Genomic DNA, 22,584 nt, shown 5'->3' on the forward strand with positions numbered 1-22,584 from the left:
AAGAGGACAGAGTCAAGCACAGGGAGAAAACAATGGACAGACAGTTCACTGGCTGGAGAAAGGCAAAGCAGGACACTTTGGGCAGATGGACAAGCAGAACTGTGATGGAAGTCAAGTAGGAGAAAACTCTCTGGAGGTTGTGCAGGAGACCAGCGTGAAAGCAGACTGACAGCTGCTGACTAGAATGCAAGGAGGGTGGACTGACTGACATCTTCAGGGCTCTGACCCCCAGATACCAGACACCAGGCTCTGAGGTAGCCAGCCAAAGAGCAGGTTGGTGGCTAGTAGGGCGGCGAATAGACTCCTGGAATGCAGGTTTGTGGGATGCAGACCTGGGGCTGGAGAATCAGAATCAGAATCAGAATTATTGTCCCAAGGTTGGGAAATTAACAGCATTGCAACAGCAAGATAATCAAAAAGCATGAAAAATAAAGAATATAGAGTAAAGATAAGTTAAACAAGATAAATTACTATGTACATATTGCACTTAGATTTCTGACATTGGTTGTACATGAGGCTATGTGTGTGTGTGTGTGTGTGTGTGAGTGAGAGAGAGAGAGAGGGAGTGTGTATGGTGGTCTACTGGGTGCAGTGCTTGTTGTACTGTCTGACAGCAGCAGGAAGGAAGGACTTCCTGAATCTCTCCTTCACACACTTGGGGTGAAGGAGTCTGCCGCTGAAGGAGCTGCTCAGTGTTGTCCTACATGGGGTGGGAGACCGTCTCCATCATGGAGGACAGTTTGACCAACATCCTCCTGTCTTCCACCACCTCCACTGGTTCCAGAGAGCTCCCCAGGACAGAACTGGCCCTTCTGATGAGTTTATTCAGTCTCTTCCTGTCCGCAGCTGAAATGCTGCTGTTCCAGCAGACCAGTCCCTGGAAAATGACTGATGCCACCACTGTGTTGCGCTGACAGAAGTCCACCACCAGTTCTTTTGTTTTGCCTGCATTGAGCTGGAGGTGGTTACATAGGCACCAGTCCACGAAGTCTATGGTCAGATCTCTGTACTCACTGTCGTCCCCATCTGTGACCAGGCCACCGAGTGCAGAGTCGTCAGAGAATTTCTGCAAGTGACAGGTCAGTGAGCTGTACCTGAAGTCTGCAGTGCAGAGGGTGAAGAGGAACGGAGCCAGAACTATTCCCTGTGGGGCCCCCATACTGCAGACAACTGTGTTGGAGACGCAGTCCCGTGTCCTCACATACTGTGGACAGTTGGTAAGGTAGTCCACGATCCAGCATGTGAGGTGGACCCCTGTCGCCTCCAGCTGGGCCCCCAGGAGCGCAGGCTGTATCGTGTTGAAAGCACTAGAGAAATCAAAATACATGATCCTCACAGTGCTTCTAGGTCTCTCCAGGTGAGACAAGGCTCGTTGTAGGAGGTAGATGACAGCGTCATCCACTCCGATGTCAGGCTGGAAGGCGAACTGCAGCGGATCCAACAATGGTTTCACTACAGGCCGAAGGTGATGAAGAACCAGCCTCTCCAAGGTCTTCATCAGTTGTGATGTGAGAGCCACCGGCCTGTAGCTGCTGAAGTCTTTTGGATGCGGTGTCTTGGGCAGAGGTACCAATCAGGAAGTCTTCCATAGCAGTGGCCCCTTCCCCAGCCTCAGGCTCAAGTTAAACACGTGTCCAACAATGCCGCACAGCTGGTCTGCACAGGACCTCAATAATCTGGAGGTGATGCCATCTGGACCCGCTGCTTCTCTCACCTCTATCTGCCGTAGCTGGTTTCTCACCTCAGTCGTTGAAAGAGACAGGCTGGGGGAGGAGGAGGAGGGGGGGTTGTGAGCTGGGTGTGGATGGTTCAGCAGGACGTGTAGCAGCAGGGTGCGACTGAGGAAACCAGGAACAGTGCTAAGCAGACTGGTGTATAGTGCATCCGATGCTAGCTGACTGGGAGGCAGGTCTCTGAGGAGCATCTGGCATGACTGTGCAGGTGGTGGAGGTGATTGGCTAATGAGAAACACGACTGGCTGAAGAAGAACTCCCAACTCCAGAATACCTCTTGAGCAAATTCAGGGTCCTGCTTTCTTAGGGTCACAACCAACTCCAGGACGCCTGTCTCTGCATTGAGAAAATCGCTTTACACAGCCCAATGTCCTCCCAGGAATGGCAGGCCGAGCGGATCCTGTCAGTCACAACTGGCGGAAGGAGCAGGGGTAGGGAGGACTCAAGTGCAGACTGATGCAGTTCCTTCAATTGAACAAATGATGTACAGGGCTTGTATAAATACAGGGAAGCAAATGAGACAAATGAGGAACTGGTGTGAAGGTAGAGGGCGGGATTGTGAACGTGAAACGGTAGCAGGCTGATTTGGGAAAAGGAGGAAGGACAAGGACATCTGGTGGGTGTATTATGGCACAAGATAGAGGCAACCTGGCCAACATAAACAGAGCTGACACAGCAATCAAGACAACTGTCCATCCTCAGCACGCTTGGCTCTCTCTGATGGCTCAACCTTCCAAACTCCAGTATAAATAGTAGTTACTCCCCAGCTCTGTGAGAGCTCATCTTTTCTCTCTCAGTCTGTCTGCAGAGCTTATTGGTGTTAGTTTTATTGTGCATACACTGACCACTGAATACGCACCCCTAACTCAATGAGCTCTGTGATTTATATTAAAAGAAATAACTGTTGTCAGACACTGAGACTTGTGACCCTATAAAACATAAAGTTTTGTTTTTGCATATATTTATTTATCTGTATATCACAGGTGTGATAGGTGAGCACTTTTAGAAATTCAGAGATTTGTTTTACCTGTGTTATCTAACTCGACATCAGAAAGCAAATAACTGTAATAGTGTAACTGTAGCAAATAGGTCCTCCTGAACTCAGAGTGGGAGCTGGTTCCACAGGAGAGGAGCCTGGCAGCTGAAGCCTCCCATTCTACTCTCACAGACTGGAACAACAAGCGAGCCTGCATTTAGGGAGAGAAGTGATCTGATGGGATAATGATGTGCTGTGAGCTCTTTAATGTGGGGCTTGATCATTAAGGATTTTGAATTCTATTGTGACAGAATATTTCAAATTTTCAGATCTATCCCAGTAACTTGTTTTAGCCGATGTATGAGGGTAGGACATGTCCTGGATAAAAATCTCTCCATTTCTGCATTGCGGTAGAGCTGGAGGCCCACATGCCGTCCAAAGAAACTTTGGCATCAAACAAGTTTTTAGGTATTAAGGTCAAAATACAATAACTTGCCTTTTGTCTGAATTTACAAGTCAAACGATTATATGTAATCAGAGCACAGAACCCATGTAGCTCTCTGTGTGATGATGCAGTTGAGGAAGTTTAGTTGAATTTACTTTTTGATTTCATTATGGATAACCTGAAAATCAATAATGATCCACAGCCATCTGCCATTAATTACCAACGTAGCACCATATGGACAGTAAAAGTAGAAATGTAGTCAGTATTGTTAATCAGAAAAAAATATCCAAAATGAAATCATAAAAGTTTTTCAAAATAACCCATAACGGAGTGAATGTGAACTCTTCATCGTGTCTGTATCCAACACACCTGTTGTTCGGCTGCAGAATGTGGCATCACAATAGTCAGATATGTACAAAATAAAATTAAAATTGGAAAATGGAATCACTGAGTCACAATGATACCAAACTAAGGAAATAAGTTCAATGCGTGACTGGAAAAAACAGTTTACTGGTGCATCACTGTGCTTCACACCATGCGTCAGCAGGACAACAAATAACTTGTAATAGTTATATTTATGTATTTTTATATTGCTGTATTGCTACTTAACTAACTAAAGATCCTGGTCTGAATACTTTTTCCTACTTCTTCTACTTGCATTAATGAGCACATGACATGACAGACTGCTGCTGTGCACCTCCAATTTTAACTTATGTGGGTGCAGCACAAACAGTAAAAGGACTTGCTGCAAATCTAGGTTATGTCCTGAACATCCTGGTTGACATGCAGACATTCCATCATTTTTGTGCATTCGCTTTGAAGTATGGTGATTAATGATATCACTCCGCCAGTCATGTCACTGATGTCCTCGCTCTAAAACAGTTGTCAATTGCTGCCAATCACAGTGACACATGAAACTAGCGACTCAACAAATGGAAAGAGCTCCACTCTGATCTGATGCTGATGTCAGGATGATGCAGAAAAGCAGCAGTGGAACACAGCACCTCAAAACTGCAGCCGGAGGCAGATGGTGTGGCTTTTTATTCAACTGGTAGAAATAAATCACATAAAATGTTCATGAAGATGTTTATATGACAACTGTATTTCAATATTAATCCCATTACATGTCACATCATACAACAGAATTTGCACCGTAATGAATTTCAAGAACAAAATGAGAATTGCTACTACTGAAATGAATGTATTCCAGTCACTGACCACGGCACGGTGAATCAGCATGGACCAGTTTGATGTGTGTGGGGTGACTTTGTAGAAGCCCGTCATTTGCATGTGATTTAAAAGGTGTTACCTGCAGAAATAGGGCCCTTTGTGTCAATGCTTCACAGGCCTGTTTGTAGTGTGCCCAGTTTGGTAATAGTATTTTAAATATACATCATCCATTTCCTAACTCTGTGAAGCTTGTGGGTTGATGACAGCAACAAAACTGATTTATTTGTTCCTGCGACAGACCAGGCCTCGAATGACCCTGCTCATAGGTTGTTATTAACAACACTTCACCCGTTATGTGTCTGTCTGTGTGTATATGGAATACATGTCTAAAGAACCTTTCATCTTATTGGCTTCAGACATGGAAGTGCAGTGTCGGATGCAGGGTGATTTGGTGGTGATTTATACAACAATGGAGCTCTATGTCACAGTGGAAGTAGATGAATTGAGCTTTGATATATGCACAGTACTTATTGGTAGTATGACAACAAGACAAATGTAGAATGTCACCACAGCCTTATGCTTTAGAATTATTTTTCATTTATTAAGTTCTTATCACACCCAAGTCTGCTGAAAACTCATTGTTTTCCTTTGAGAGGCATCATGGACTCTTTGGCACTCCTCCCTCACTATTTATCTCCTTCTTCTCATTATGTATTTGTCTCCCCCGTCTCTCTCCACCATTTGAACTCAGTTTATGAATATTAAAAAGGACAGTGGGTCCACATGGCTTCCTCCCTCTCTCCATCCCTCTGGCTCCTTCCTCTCAGTGTCTGATCTTTGTTTGTAACTCCTTCACCCTTCTCTGCCTTTATGGTCCAATGTTATCAATGATTCGGAAGACTTAGGGTGACTTCTTCAAATCTCTTGTGAATTACATTTACTTGTGGATGATTTGTTTCATTGTTCGAAGCCCCAAAGACTTAGGCCCACAAAAGTGTAGAAAAATATGAATACAGCAGCGGAGAAATATGTAATATGAAATCTTTTAATCTTTTTTCTATATATACATATATAATATATGTTTATTTGATTGTACATTTTTACATTCTGACTCATTGGTGAGCACTGTAATGAGACTATTAAAGCTCAGAATCCAATAATACAGTAGATGGAGTGAAGAGATGCAGGGGCAATTGCTCTGGGCATCTAATATTGCTGCCAGTGTATTCACATTAAAACCCAGTGTGTCATCATACACATGTCAAAGGCCTTGAGTGTATCTATGACACATCATCAGGTTTGAAAAAATGAATGAGAATGGGTGAGGTAATGAGGAATGCTGTGAACGGGTTGGGCCAAAGATTTATTTTATCAAGAGTTTTACAAATCATTGGTAAGGTAAATCTGTGAGTCAAATGTTTCTTCTAATTAGCAAAATATTTTTTAATTCTATTTTATTCATACAGCATCAAATCGTAACATACATTATCTCAAGGCACTTGGTCGAGACAATAAAAATGTTCCTGCCTTGACATATACTTATTTTGAGGGGATATGTCTGTTGGCTTTACAGGTAGCATGGAAAAGTAGTTTAAGTATTTGTATTCTGACGGCTATTCTAACAGTTTCAATCTGTCCTCTGAGGGGAAGAGTCCTGGCGCTGAGATCAGTTTCTACTGTTTTTAGCAAGGGATTGGAGATAAGACGAAACAACTCTGACAGCCTGGGGAAATGTCTAATTATCGAATGTAAAGGGTTGAGTTCTGTTCCGCAGAATGGAAAGTATCTCCTGGAGGAGAGTTCATTGAACTCAATCCAGCAACTATTCATGTTACAGAGGGTTTTTTATTGATGGGTCCTGTAAGTACAATAAAATATCATCTGGATTTAGTCGGTCATTTCTTTAATGTGTAGCCAGAGTCATAAAGACAACAGGCAATGACAGGAATTCCTGCCTGAATGGTGTGAAACTCTCTGAAGTGTTACTATTTGAAATGAGTCATCACTGATGACAGTGGCTCCGGTTGAGGCACACAGGAGGAAGGTCATTGAACTCATTAGCCGTGTCTCGATTCAGGGGCTGCATCCTTCGGAGGCTGCATTTAAAGACGCTTGCATCGCAGTGGTGCGATTAAGCCGTCCCATTTCGAAGGCTCCTTCAAATGTGGCCAACAAATGCATCCTTTCATTCCAAAGAAATGAAGGCTACGAATCAGTGGATCCTCCCCGGCCCATCTTATCCCAGGATTAATTATGCTTCGATGACTAACCGTTTTCCATAGAGGTTTTGGTGTCAGCAAGCGACGAGTGAAGACTGCCTCCTTCATGGGCTGTGTAGACCGCGCCCTCTGAAGAATGCAGCCTCTAAATTGAGACACAGCGACAGTGATGTTCATGAAACCATTTAGAGACGACTTTTACTTTGTGACATTGAGCATTATCCTGCTGGAAGTAGTAGAAGGGAAACTGTGGCCATGAAGAGACGTGGTTCACAATCTTTCCCCCCCCCCCCCATTCTGCAGCTCCCATCTGGTCTGAGCTGAGATGTGTTTCTCTGCAACACTTAACCTTATGATTAAATTGTGCTCAACTTTGACTGTTTTATTAGATCTTTCTCACTTTAATATCAAATGAGTCGGAGGAATGTGGCGTTCTGTGAATGTGGCATTATGCCATAGTTAGGAAACTTGCTGGCTGCTTACACTCTCAAGGGGGGGGGTTATTCATGAAAGTTTCTCAGTGGCAAATTCAGACAAGTTTTACAAAGTAAGAGCTTTTTTTCTCTAAATCAAATCACATTTATTTGCATAGCCCATATTCACAAATCCCAATTTGTCTCATTGGGCTTTCTTCTGTTTTGTCAAAGTAATAAATCATGTGCACACAGTCTTTGACTCTTGCAAACACACTCAATATCATCCATTCTAAAGAAAATCTTATTACTGGTACAGGCTAAATATGTCATTTCATTTTATTATATATCTTTTCACCACAACCATCTGGCAACCCCTGTGGAGGTCGGGACTGGACTGATGACACCAGACAGGATCAGGCTGTTTTATCAGTCTATAACTGTCCAGTGTCGGTGAGTCTGTGTCACTGCAACCTCACGTTTTTTGTTCTTTGCTGACAGGAGTATAACCTGATGTGCTGGACTGTGTTTAGACCATCCACTGCAATGCTCAACAAAGCCCCTGTGAATGAGCCTTTTTTTGTACTTATGAAGGGGATTTGGTGGATGTATTGCTTCCAAAAATGGTGTCCTGCTGGTAGTAGTAATAATCGATGGAGGCCATCAAGCCTCAGAGCTTCCCTGGACAGTCATTGCAAAAAAGCAATTAAAATGCTCAGCATCACAGAGCAGAAATTCAGGGAGAGCTGCAGCACAGTGGCACAGGAGGCAGAAGGGGCATCGCAATGTCTGTGGCTGGAGAGACAGGAGGGGTCTGATCCCAGCCACTGCACGCTGCAGAAGATGATATGACATCAGAAACACCTAATAAAGAAGGGATTTAAGAGTTTTCTATAAGCAGCAGGGCTGGCCAGCATGACCCCATTTAACTCTTTGATGCTCTCCACCTTGATCTGACATTCATTCATTTTAGGCCTTATAAATTGTAGGAAAAATCTGATTATAGCCTTTCTTGTATTAGGGTCTCACCTGGCCCCTCCTAGGCAGTGCCACTGCATTGCCACTTCTAATCACTCACACATCGAGCTGATCTTTATTATAAGCTGCAGAATTTTTATGAAGGTGTTTCTGGATGAGTGGGGCATTGCTTCTTCTGCAAAAATGAAGTTAAGAGGAACACTGCACCGTGTGATAATCTGCAGGAAGAACTTCTCCTGTCTGCAGCCTGTATGTGTGTGCATCTGCTTGTCTCTGTCACTCTTCAAACTTAAAATCACATATTTAATTATTGTTATCAATGCTGACCGATCATGAGCCCAGATCCTTCTAGTCACTTTAACCATGATGTCCTGGCTGTGTGTGTCCCGTGTGGTGTGTGGCAGGTGAACTGTGTGCACATAAAATGTTGAACTTGAAAGTTTTCGATGTGTTCTTGGGAAATGCGTGCCTCATAAACTCTAGAGCAAACACACACAAAGTAAACTTCAATAACTCAGCAATAAAGTCAATAACAAACAAAAGTTATTGTACTTTCAACAAGATAATCGTCACAATCAACGTCCAAAAAGCCTAAGCACAATTGGTAGATTAAAAAATGGCTTATAGGCTATAAACAAACTACACCACGACTTTAACATCAATATTACTATCTTCGCAGTTTTATTTCCTGCTTACCTCTTCTATAAAAGCTTTTCCTCCTATAGTTTGGAAGAGACAAGTCTTGTCTGTGACTGTGAGAGTGGACTAGTGTCATGTTTCATGTTCGCTGTTACAACCTCTGTAATCTACTTTATCCACTTGTTAGCAGAAACCTTTTCTAAGACATGTTAAAAATATATTTCCTAATGTATTTTTCAAAAAAATGTCTTAAGCTTGTCTCAACAACCGACATGACTTCAAAACCAAAAAGCTATTCAAAAAACACATCAGCTTAAGAGTGTACTGGAAATGCACAAATGCTGATTCACTCCTGCAGCCCTCTGTTTGTGCAAAGTTCCAAGTATGATCTCTATAAACAGATTCTGAATACAAATATTTTGAATCTGTAGGTAAGTTGTGATTCTCAAGATTCTGGTTTTTGTTTCTGGTTTGAACTATCATGTTTGGTTGGCTGGAGATAAACAGTGTGGAGAGCAAAAGAGGAGAAACATATTCACTGCAATGTACTGGCAAGAAGCTTTTTAAATTACTTGTATTAATATGCAGATAGGTGTTAATAGAGTTCAGTCAAAATGTCGTTTGAACCCAAATCACCTAGCCTCCAAAAAGTATTGCTGTTTCTGTTTTGTGTGAAAAAACGTTACAGTGTAACAGCAAATGGAAGATGGAGTTTTAACCCAGATATCCACTGTCTACACTGGAAGCCCCACAACAGTGCCCTTTGCCCCCAGAGGCTAATTGATGATCAGATCAAAGCTGATGGGCAACAGAATTTATCTACAGCCATGGGGGTATGACTACGAGAAGATTTGCAGATATTTAGCTACAAAAGTATTTGACAGTACTAGAGATTAACCTAATGATGAAAAGTCACAGGATCAGGAAATGATTTAAATTTTTCCTGAGGGGAAAATAAGCAATCCCTCCTGTAATTGCTAAAATATTTCACAAAATAACAAACTAACACTGCAGAGTGGCAGTTACAGCAAGTCTTTTGTACACACGCAGGTTCAAATGTACTTTTCTTACTTCGCATACAAAATCCCACCGAATCAAAGATAAACACATTTGCATTTTCTTCATTTTTACTCCTAAATTGTTTGTGTCCATGCATCTGCATGAGCTCTCAGACACACGCACACACTGTACACACACACACCTACTGTACACACACAAATGCAGATGGGTAATAAAACACAGTGTTGACATGCGGCTGTGTGCCGAGCAGGGGTCAAGACTGTTCTCTGCAGGTCAGGGCCAGCACATCTGTCACTTCACTACTCCACTGCCAGAGAGGGACAGATGACTAGATGGAGGAGAGAGAGAGAGAGAGAGAGAGAGAGAGAGAGAGAGAGAGAGAGAGAGAGAGAGAGGGTGTAGAGGGACAGTTCATGGTTGTGAGTCAATGTGAAAATGGAAACGGTGCGCAACAACTGGAACACAAGTAAACATCCATCAAGCATTTAAACATTTTCCCCACTTAGTGTTAGCGGAGCACACTGACTAGTGTTGATGAGTTTTTTGATCATAATGACAGCTGTTTTACACTCTGATTTGTCATTAAGCCCGTCTCTGACAAGTATTATGAGTTTAGCTAGACATAAGCCCTCTCATCTGTGTGTGTGTGTGTATGTGTGTGTGAGAGAGAGAGCGAGCACGAGAGCAAAAATGAAACAGCTTCTTGTGCAGGTGTCAAAATGATTCTGGCTTCAGTAAGGCCATCTAAGGTTGTCTGAGAACTTTTGGATTTTTGAATTTGCCCATTGTGAGTGTTTGTGTGCATGTGTGTTCATCCTTTTGCTTTCTTTTCGCTGTGGTGTTAAATGATGCATCACGCATCTGGCTGGCTTTAGATCAGCTTTCAGCTCCCACATTCCCATCTGATCCTATTCCAGGTCCATGGTCACAGGATAGACGATCTTAGTAATTATGCCATGGCAGAGGATCAGCTGGTGGTAGAGAAAGCCTGCAGCTTCTGATCTTTAACAGATCACATGTTTGCTGTGTGTGTACTCTCATATATTAAGTGAACCTATGTCTCATAAAATTGCAGAGAGAGTTTTGAGGGTGGTGTCTTTTCTTTTTGTCTGAATGGATGAAGCATTTGTTGTATCTGCTCTGATGGAAGCTGCAGTAGTTTGCATGTCCAGCTCAGTGTACACTAACATAATAGTGGCTCTGTCCCACTCCTCATCAGCCTGTGTTATAAGTGTTGATGAAAGATTAAACACAATCATGTTAGTAGGGAATAACTGTCTGACCACATTTTTCTTTATTAGACTTGATAAATGTATACAAGAGCTACAATGCAACACAAGACCAATACAGTTTCTTTATTTCTATGTCTTCGGGACCATCAGCTGGTGAGAGTATTAACTTTTTGTCTGGGTGATGTGTAAATCTAATATAATTGTTTGTTTTTAGATCAGTGTTCTTGTCATCTTAAAACATAAAAATACTGGATGGAGAAAGTGTCTCACCATATCAGGTGCAGACCTTCTTACAATGCATCTTAAGATGCATTCACACCTACAGACCCAAATTTCGTATCCCTTTTATTTTAAGTTTTGTAGAGTTTGACAAAAAAATGTATGTCAAAGCAAAACCCAAATGATGCTGTCATATTAGATGCAGTTCACCATCCCCCTTTTGTATAATCCTGCTCTGCTGGACTAACTGCTGGACAAAAGAGTCATGGTTTACAGACGGTGGTAATAGAGGCCTTGAGGCTTTCACAGGTCAGGGATCATGTTACAAAATGTTAGATAATACCCAGAAAATAGGTCTAGACTCCATGGATTAAATATAAATGTAAGGATCACTGTGGTGAATGTGTTTATGTGTGTGGTTGTGGTTGTTTGTGTGTGTGTGTGTGTGTGTGTGTGTGTGTGTGTGTGTGTGTGTGTCTGTGTGTATATTCATAAAAAGAAAATGTTCTTGTTTTTTGAGAAAGGCAAGGAGAAAAATTAGACAAACTGATGAATTGAGCCAAGAGGACAATTCATATTCATCATATTTAATGTTTATCTCTTAAACACAGTTTGGGAAATCGGACATTACAACTAAATACTGTTTCTAGTTTCAAATGTTATTGCTTTAACAAGGTGGGACATCCCTTAACCCTCAAGAAGAGTCAGGAAATTTACTAACAATAAACCTATTATGAATATAGTTGTCAGCACTTCCTCTCCACTCTGCTCACTGTGCGTTTTTAAGGGTGTGTGTACATGTGAGTACTGCATATGCAGCCAAGCCAATTCTACTAGTTCTAATCAAATGAATTAGAATAAAAGGTCCCTAGCAAAAACTTTCATCAAAAACCTTCTACAGCTGAGGTAAACAAAAGCTCTGGCCAGTATTTGAAGAAATATGGTCATTGAGTATCCAGCTGGACTTCAGTGGGAGCCCTGAATACGTAAGTGTAGGCAAGACGAACCTTAGGAATGACTTGCATATACATAAAAACATATCTTCTCTAATTACATCTTCATAAAACTTACAGTAAATGAAAAGTCTTTTTTAGGAGACTCAAAGTAGTGCATAGTTTTTGTTCCTACAAAAGATGTTTCGCAAACATTCACAGTGCAGCTTGCAAAGTATGCAAACCTCTTGCCTCATGACATTAATATAAGTAAATTGGAGTGAGGAGTTGGCAAACCTGGAGTCCAATCAATGAAACCAGACTGGATGTGTGTGATGTAGCTCTGACTCAAGCTAAACACAGTCAAACATTTTGAGTTTGTCATGTGCTGATGTGAACAATGTTTTGCAAGAGATCTCAGAAGGCCATCAGTTAATACTGTTTAATTTGTATAAAGCTAGAGAGAGTTACAGAGAAGTCTGATGACTTTAGATACTGATCAGATGATTCTGTGGCTGCTCTCTTAGCTAAGATGATTTGTAAGGCAAAAGACAGGATGTTCAACAGGCTGCTACACACTAAAGGATAATTTAGCCAATTTTAGACTTGATTCTTACCAGATCCAGATAATGCTGAAGTGTGAGGTGTTCACAAAATAATCTTATTTCTATTGATTGAGTTGGAGCCTCCCTGATCTGGAGGTGACAGAAACCCACAATAGACCAGATGTTGTGTACTTGTACAACTGCAACTAAAACAACAATACATTTCCAGTTCACCTCCAGCAAAATGTTTAAAATGGCAGATCCTGTATCGTGCTGGCATCTGATTGTAGTGGTGGACCATGATTGAGGTGGCATCTGATAGTGGGTCCTGATGGACAGTGGATCATGATGATGGATTGTGGACTATGATTACAACATGACTGCTTGATATACAATATGTATACTCAGATACCCTTAACATTATTGACAATAATTCCTTAATTCATAATTCCATTATGCTACAAACTGTTTATCTTAAACAATGCTGTAAATACTCTTTTTTCTCCTGGGAGAGGGATCCCTCACATGTGACTCTCTCTGAGGTTTCTATGTTATTTTTCCCATGTTTTTTTTTGTAGTTTTTCCTTGTTGAGGGTAAAGGGTAGAGGATGTCACACCTTGTTAAAGCCCTATGAGACATATTTGTGATTTGTGAATATGGGCTATACAAATATAATAATATATAAAATTTGATTGATTGATTGATTGAACTGTATGGTTATAACTAGTGTGCCATAACTAGTGTGCACCAGCCTTTCAAAGAGCCCCAGAGTCAAGGTTAAAGGCTTAAAGGAATAATTGGTTCTGCTAATATCATGTTCTTGAGTTCTTCATTCAAACAAATAATGGTGCATGATTGCATTGATCATGGTGTCCATGGCAGAGACCATGATCCCCCCTCCCCCCCACACACGAACACACACATAAAGCCACCAGTGCATTTGCATGGTGGAGGGACTATCATTATTTGGGGCTATGCCGTCTCTAGGCCTTTAAAAACCTTCAATGGGGGGGGGAATTAATTCCCCAATTTATCAGGGTGTCTTACAGGCTAATGTCGGGGTAAATCTACTACAGAACGACTTCAAACTTAAAATCCACCTTAACCCAATAGAGATGCTGTGAAATGAGCCCCAGAGAGTCGTTCACAGCAGACATGCTGAGAATGTGCCTGAGCTGAAGCACTTGTGTAGTTTCTGAGGTTATTGCTGCCAAAGGAGGTTCAACTAAATCCAAAGGCTTCTCATGCTCTTTCTCCCAGCACAGTGAATGTTTAACGGGTGTGTTCAAAGAGACACTTATTATTTTAGCTTGTGTGGTATTAGCTTATCTTAGGTTATAGGCTTATATTAGGTTGCCTGCACCGATGGCGTACGGTAGACAGGATCAGATCACATTTTACAAATTTCACAAAGCTTATCTTACCAATTGCAAGGTTCAGATTTTGAGAGGCAATAAGAACGTGTGGAATCAATGAAAAAATGTTAGCTGTGTTTCAGAGGTCATCTCCTTCGGTGGGCTGAACAGAAATGAAACAGTGTTGTCTATGGAGGGTTTCCTCGATACTTACTGCTGTATCCTAGCAACAGATCTGCAGTTGGATATGATGAGAAAGTTTTAATGCCCCTTGATACATACTGTTAGGTGTTCTTGTGACTTGAAGCATGACACTCAAGCATCGGATGTCTTGTCGCTCACTGGCGCCATTAACTCTTTTAAAAATGGTTTGTCAATAAACACAATGAATCCTGGGATAGGTTGGACCAGGAGGGATCCACCCATTTATTGGGGATGGAAGGACGCATTTTATCAGCCACATTTGGAGGAGTCTTTGAAATGGGGCAGTCTAGTCATGCTACTGTGACCTAAATGCAGCCTCCGCATGCAGATCCTGAGTTGAGCCACAGCTCTTATCTCTGGTTTCTTTGCATTAGTTTTAAGATTTTTATCTATTCAGTTTTATTGTGATGACAAGACTTTACAGGCCATCCTGTTTGGGATCATAATGTTAACCACCATTCCTCAACAACTCTGACTGTGGCCCACTAAACAGAAGGTCAATGGTTTGATCCCTGGCTTGTCCAGTTTGCATTCTGAAGTGTCCTTGAGCAAGACACTGTGAACAAATTGCCTTGGTGGCTGTGCTGACAGTGTGTGAATGGTGTTGAAAAATAGTGCTGCATATATAAGCACTGCATGAATGTGTTCATGAACAGGTAAATGGGACTGATTGAGAGGTCAATAAGACTGAAAAAGTGCCATCTACATCCAGACCGTTTACCATTTAATTAAAGGGAACTGGAGGCCCTGAGATAATCTGAAGGATCACATAGAACTTTATTTTGTTATTTGTCTCTACATCTCTCTTGTTAAATTCTCACTATCTTGCACACCTCTAAATATCGCTCAAATGAGACAAATCCAAACACGAACCGCTCACAACCCATGATCACATGATGTCAATAGTCTGTGATGAGGGAACTGCTTCATTTGAAGAAGATCACAAGAAAAGTGCTGGGAACCCCTGCTGTATGTTATAAGCAATGAAAACTAGTGGGGTAACTTTTAGACAGGCTATAATAAAGTCCATTTCCCTGCCTCACTTATACTTGCAGATAATAACCTGGAGACTTTAATCAAAGCCGCTTTTTTAATGAAGCCGTATGTAAATTCAAATCTCCCTAAACTCCCCATTTCTCCTGTTCTATCATAATGAAGCCCATCTGCTCACATTCTCCCGGTTTTTATGGTTTGATCTTTTGGAGTACACACACACACACACACACATTAAATACTGTCATTCTCCTTCTCTTTCTCCACCAGTACCATCCTTCTGGGGTTTGGTGAACTCAGCCTGGAACCTGTGCACCATAGGGAAGAGACAGTCTCCAATCGACATTGAAACCAGCCACATGATCTTCGATCCCTACTTGACCCCTCTGAGGCTCAACACGGCAGGACGCAAGGTGAGGACCGCCATTGTTTAGACGACACCTGTATGTGGTTGAGAGCTCCTCCTCAGTGCCTTTCTCAAGGTCAGTGTCTTTTCAGAAGAGACACTGTCCAATGGATTTCTGCAGGACTGTCCTCTGACAGCACTGGGCTTTAATTCATCACAGATGAGGAGTCGAACATGACACATTGTCTAAATCAAGACACAGAGACGATTCTGTCTAACAAAGACTATGAGCTTTCCATCCACACCCGAAGGCTTTGAAATTCCTTGCTGCATTTCACTGTGCTAGGCTCAGGAGGTATTACAATCACAGCCCTCTACACAGCAATCACGGTTAATCTTTACAGGAAAAATCCTCTCTAAAGCACCGTGAATCACTGTAAAACACATTGCATCCTGGATTAATTTTTATGTTTAGTAGTGTATTCTAGTTCTTGGCCAGATTTTGATGAAATGAAATCTCTTCCCTTCCAGCTGAACTGCATGACTGCAGCCAAACAAGATCGACTACGATCACAAATACAGTTTCACTGACAAGTGAATAATATGCCTACTCACATGTACTACCATTATTGGCATTAGAATTTCCATTACTGCTCCTTTCATCTGTTTAGATACTTTAAAACTGATACACTCTATTTAACACAGAAGTATTATTGTAATTTGATTGATGTTCCCTGTTACACGTGACATCTATTGCACTTCAGTACATCCTTGGAGAGATTTGACTTACATGTGACTCTCCCTGAGGTGTCTACAGTTTTTTGTTTTGTTTTCCCTCACCCTTGTTGAGGATATCACACCTTGTTAACCCTTATGAGACAAATTGTGATTTGGAAATATAGTCTACACAATTTAAATTTGATTGATTGATGATAGATTGAAGATGTGACCTTGGAATTGTAGGGTTTTATTGTGAAATAAATGGTTTTCAGATTTAGGTTCAAAATATAAATATCCTTATGTACACTAAATTATAATTCCCCTTAGTATAAATACACTGAAAATATCTCACAAAATCAATATTCCAGTATATTTTAAAACAAGGCTTTCTCTACATTCAAGGTTTCAGATTAAATCTTGAAACTCTGATATTACACATTCTGCTTGGTATTGTAAGGTTCTGTTTCCTAACAAAATACACAGATAAGTTATGATTAAATTATCACAAAAACACAGAGTGCTTTCAGGGGAAAGTCCAGGAGACAGTGTGGCTGAGGATCTGGCTGAGTGTGACAGAAACACACTGGACTGAATAATAAGGGCAAAAGGCAAACTTTCCAACAAGACAGGATCAAAAAGCAGATACAAAACCAGAGGCTTGAATTAGGCAACTATGCTGGTCAGTGTTAATGGTGTTACATCATGTCTAGGGACATTATATTACTGTTTCATTTTTTATAGGCATAAACCTTGTTTGGTTCATTTTTGTGTAATTGTCCTTTAATCGGTAACACCAGTGTTTTCAAGAGTTCATTACCCAGTGTGAAAGTTTCCACTCAGTGACATCCCGAGGGTGAAATACCATTTTGTAAGATGGCCATGGAGGTTGGGATCAGTCCGGAGCAAGTAATGTCAAGTATAAGCATCAGGTGCATGGAGAGATTATTGGGACGGTACATGTACTGGAGGTCATGCCCAGCCAGAAGCATATGATGTCAGGGGAAACAGGCAGAGTGGGGGCAGGCATCATGGGCAGGTCATTGCTGAAGGAACACACACACACACACACACACACACACACACTCAAACAGACACACAGTTGAGCACAGGTGCTGCAAATATTCTGATACTCATCCAAGAACAAAACTCAGCCACTGAAACGGGAGGACAATGAGGCCAGAACCCATTTGATTTGAGTGTAGCATGTGTGTCTAATCACAGATGTGGTGGGTTCAGGGTCATATGTTAACGGATCCAGGTGGGTTCAGATCTGACTTGGAGATAATTGAAGGTAATGGATCAGGTCCGATACATAGTTTTGAGGTGGGGGTTTACAAAAGTAGAACCAGCTGCCATGTTCTCCAGCTGACTCTGTCTATCTGCTGGTTAGTGCTGAGCAGGATTTTCTATTCTGAACACTGGGATCTGCAGAATAACCAACTCTCGGAGCTCAAAATGATGTAAAGCCCCATAAAGCTGAGAGTCTCCTTTTACATTATTCATTTGATCCATTGTTGTTATAAGAATATCCATCATATTTAAGTGATTAACGGAGAGTAATGACAGCGTGCCTTGTTTTTGGAAAATCACTCACTGTTCTCAGATGCTATTAATGATGCATTCACCTGACATATGGCCTGATTAAACATTGCGTTAACACTGTTAATACCTAAAAGTATCAGGAGCTGTGAGCTTGGCCCTCGCGTAGGTAGTAGTGTTGTATGATGTCTCTCAGTGTTTGGCAAATCCTGCAAATTTTAATGAGGTTTAATAGGGCCACTACCCAATCAACAGTTTGAATATTAAATATTAAACATTTATTTGTATGGAAAATGCTTTTTTTTTAAATAAACCATTAATATGTTGATAGGAACTGTTGTTTTAAGTGTATATATATACTTTGACATAGTTTTTTTATCTCACAAACAAATGCATACACACACAATAGTTAATTACAATAACAGTTAAATCACAAAGTGTTTTCACAGAAATTCCATGCAAATGTATTACAAATGAGCTCCGGCACAGTTTTTAAATAATCCAGGTTTTTCATTCGCCCAGGCAACCTACATTCCCCAGTGGCCTGGATTAGCAGAGACTGAGCTTCTGATGTCGCTGATCTGATCTCAAACCGTCCTCGTCTGAACCCCAGCGTGCCACCGCAGCCATGATTAGTGACTGACACTGCTGTCTCTTGGGGAATAACAGGGAGCTCACCCCCTGGCACTTCTTAGCCCTCATCTCAATGAGCAAGTCTCGAGGGAATTGCAGGGATATCACCTTCTGACGAGGTCGTGGATGAGGCTAATGTTCCATCTGGGTTTCTTTGTGGTCTGTCAGACAGTGCTAACCACTAGTTTAATTTAAATAGTAGAAGTGTGGCATTCGTATGTAACTATAGAGAAGAGCTGGTGGAAGTTAACGCTTGTACTTAAGTCAGATTTAAATGTATGTGGCCCCAATATATCTTGATTTAACAGAAAATAATTAAAAATCAATAAATAATGTTTTTGCACAACACTTCTAGTCTTTGAGCCGACAGAGCGAGTGGTGCAGTTTTGATTAGCAAAATACTTGTAATACAAACACAATCTCAAAAATGTATCCAATTCTGCTTTATCAAATTAGATTAGACATCTAGACAACAATAATTAATCTGCTAATTTCAATTACTGTTGAATAATAAAATGAAATATTTATAATTAGCAAAGAATGATTTAGACAGTGAATAATTCCTCAGACATTATACAAACAATAAGGAGAGGAAAATGTAGGATGTATGCAGATACCAGAATATGAATTTATAATGAATATTCTTTATTGCTATAAATATACATATGAAGTGAAGAATCGGTTTCCCCATTACCATAAATGTACTGTATAGTTGTGATGATGAAGTGATGACCAGTTCTGTTGCAGTGCGTCTCACCATAACATTGTAACTGAGAAAAACTAACAAGCACACATATGGTGTATTCATAGTATTCAGTCATTTGTGCTGGCTGTTTGACATAATATTACATTTCCTCCTTCCCTTCAGTAAAGGGCAGCAAATGCCATAGGCACGACACATTAAGTCAGACAGACGTTTGATGAAGACAAGGAAGAAGACATTTAGAGTGGGAGGCAGTCCAGAACCTTGAAGTGGGGTTTTTAATTAGCTGGATGTCCACGGTGCAGTCCATTATCCTGTGAATCACTTAAAGGGATGTGCTTTACACACTGTAATGCTTATTGACAATGCTGTTTATTAATACACGCCTTAGTACAGTATGTTGGACCTTTCTGAAAAACTACTACTACATTTTCTCTATTTGAACAACAGACTGTATATGAAGATAAACGACATGACTGCCTCTCAAAAGTGAAGACAAAGCATCTTGATCGCCTTCAGGTGGCTGGCTGCAGTGTCGGTCATTCATCCTGCCTCCTCCATGTTAGTGGATAAAACATGGACCGAATTAAAAAGTCAAATCTATTTTTCTGAAAGATGGGTTCTGTCATGTTCGGTAGTTCGTATCACGGTGAGGTATGTTCAAGTGTTCATTTAGGTAAGTTTTAATTGGTTTTAATTAGTTATTGTGCTTTGAAAAGGTAAAACATATTGATTGACAGCTGAGAGTGATTTGCGAATGGTGAATCAGCAGGACCTCGCTCCTGTGACTCCATCCCCCAATCGCTACTGTGCAGAGTCTGGCTCCAAATGCCCAGGATGGCGCTGTTCATGAGATATTTTAACTTAATTTCTGGATAATGGTAAGAAGTGGAGATGTGTTGTCCATCTTTATAAACTATGGTCAGTAACTCAGATGCTACATTTCTTGGAGTGAACCTTCACCCTAGCAGAGGAGTTAAAAAAACTTCAGTTCCAGTTTTCTGCACTGGTCTGGAGAGATAGAGAAACACTGGATCTCGAGGAGAATATTGAAATGTAATAGAAGAGCAGCACATTGTTCTTTGCCAAGAGCAAAGATCCCACAATGATCAAACTTTGATAGACATGACGTGAAATAATCATTTATGACTCATTTTATATTTTCAGAGTGGACTTAAACAGTGGTGACTGTGTTGTAAGCACCTCTAATTGATTAGTATTAGTAATACTAAGTATTTTGACGGTGAAATGTCAAAGTCATAACTGAGGCTCCCACTGCTTTGCTAAAGTTTATATATATATATAACATTTAAAGTAGAAAAAGTATAAGTACTTGTAAATGCAATGGTCTCAATCAGTATTATATTACTCTCGATCCATATTATACATATATTAATTGTGTAGTGGTACTTTCATATTAGTTGAGGAGATTGAGTACTGTGTGTACTGATTACTCAACAGCCTGTTGAGCCACAACACTTTTAATGTCGAGGCCTAATAGTTTATATAGACAGTATGTCAATGTGTTTTACATACAAAATTACAATCTGAAATAAGTATTCAATTGTATAAAATTAATATACTCAGAGTGCACAAGTATTATAGCATTGTACTTAAAGGTACAGTGTGTAGAATTTTGTGATATCTAGTGTTAAAATTTCATGTTGCAGCTGAACATCCCCGACCTCACCCTCTCCTTCCAAACATGAAAAAGTACCTGTGGTAGCTTCAGTTGTCATAAAAATTTAAAAGGTGTTTAGTTTGTTCAGTCTGGACTAATTCGAAAAACATGGCGACCTCCGTAGAGATGGCAACTCGATGTAAATATAAAGTATTTAAATATAAAGGGTCTTTTCTGGTGTAAAGAAAACTACAATTCATACAATTGATATGAAACAAACTAGTGAAAACATCATGAGGATTATTCTACATTCTATTTCTGCCAATAGTTCCCTTTCACCTAAATCTTACACACTGGACCTTTAATTGTAATACTTAAAGTAAATGAATTGAGTTACTTTCTATGTGTGGATGAAACAGCAGCAGTCACAGGCTTGTCACCAGCAGTTAGCATTAGCAGCAGATTCTTTAATAAAATGGGGTGTTATAATGATGTAATGTGTTCAGCTCTGTGCTCAGATCAGGGATTGAGACATGAACAGCCTGTGACTCTGTGCTGTAAAAACTCTTAGTACCTTTCCATCCCCCGGGAGTTCCTGTCCAAAATGGTTTTAAGACAGAGTGCTGTGTTCACAGTCGGGCTCCAGGGGGTGTAGGGGGGGGGGGCTTAATCCTGCTCAGCATCAAATCCACAATCCATGCTGCTTACCTCGCTCAGCTTAACTGGACCTGTCCAGTGGGATGGTTTTACACAGATGTTTTATTGCAGGCTGTGTGCTTCGTTATTTAACAGTGGCTCAGTATTTTCAGTTCTTTTGTGGCAGCCAGGCCAGCTGTATTATGGGAAAGTAATACAGGATTTTCTCAGAACTGCTTGATGAACTGTGAAACCATGTACATAGTTTAGTTTGTTGTGCTGTGTATTCTGCAAAACATCTCGTCTTTCAGTGTGTGAATCATCTGCCTTCGATCAGCTGTATCACAGGAATTTTACTTTTCTGAAATAGCTTTTTCAGACATGAACTGAAGTCTGGCCATTTTCCTGAAATTTTCCACAGGGGCTCTGTGTGAGAAAAAAGCAAATGTCCAAGTCACTTACTCTAGGCATTTTCTGCAATCCTTTCTCCCATCCTCCTTAAAATATCCAAGTAAGCCTATGTGAGAATACAGAAGGAAAGGAAAATCCACTTTTAGCTAATGGGTGTGTCAGTGAGGTTTTGAACATGCATGAAAATAGATATAAAAAGAATACAAATATCTCAGGGAGAGCTTTTGGCGATAAGAGCAGATGACAGTGTCTGTGCTAGAGACAAAAACATGTGATCAGGGGAATTGATTTCAATTGTGAAGCAAGTCACAAAAAGAAATCACATTAGATAGAATTAAACAAGACATGAATAGGTACCTGACAGGATTGACACAGGCAGGGAAGACATACAATAGCTGATTCAAAACAATGTTTTAAGAATACAGGGGAGAAACTGGTGTGTTGGCCTTATTTGTTATGGAGAGATTTTATGGTAGTGTGTCTGTGTGTCTGTGTGATTCTTGTGCATGTAGGTGTGAGAAGAAACCAAAACGAGGGAGAAGGGGAGAAAAAAAGGGGAATTCATACGTCATGTCCTCATGCTAGATGATTAATATCCATATTTGAGTTATATACAGTGATTATTCATATTATTCAACCTTTTTTAAATATTCTTATTGTACTATGCTGTCTAAAAGCTCAGTTCTCGCACCACAAGGCACCACCAGAGATTTAGTTTTGCAAGTGCAAGTGCTTGTAGTAAATACATGAATAAGCAAGGTTAGTAATGGATGTGCAACATTTCAAGGACTGGTAGATATTACCAATGCTCCTGGGGCGTTCCTTAAGACACAGAGCAGGAACAGCAACATCTCCACTTAAAGTCCAGCTGAGGCTTTTGTTGCACATTTCCTGTCATCGC

At 40.7% G+C, this 22,584-nt stretch overlaps 1 protein-coding gene across 2 annotated transcripts in view; it reads left to right on the forward strand.

Annotated features, from left to right (window-relative positions):
* LOC109640448 (carbonic anhydrase-related protein 10-like) overlaps positions 1-22,584 on the forward strand; it is a 102,025-nt gene that overhangs the window by 40,446 nt on the left and 38,995 nt on the right. For both annotated transcript variants that reach the window (XM_069525205.1, XM_020104450.2), the window contains exon 3: positions 15,345-15,487. In XM_069525205.1, the coding sequence (XP_069381306.1) occupies positions 15,345-15,487 (143 nt within the window). The remainder of the gene's footprint in view (positions 1-15,344; positions 15,488-22,584) is intronic.

The sequence above is a fragment of the Paralichthys olivaceus genome, chromosome 5, assembly GCF_024713975.1.
Source record: "Paralichthys olivaceus isolate ysfri-2021 chromosome 5, ASM2471397v2, whole genome shotgun sequence".
Lineage (NCBI taxonomy): Eukaryota > Metazoa > Chordata > Actinopteri > Pleuronectiformes > Paralichthyidae > Paralichthys > Paralichthys olivaceus.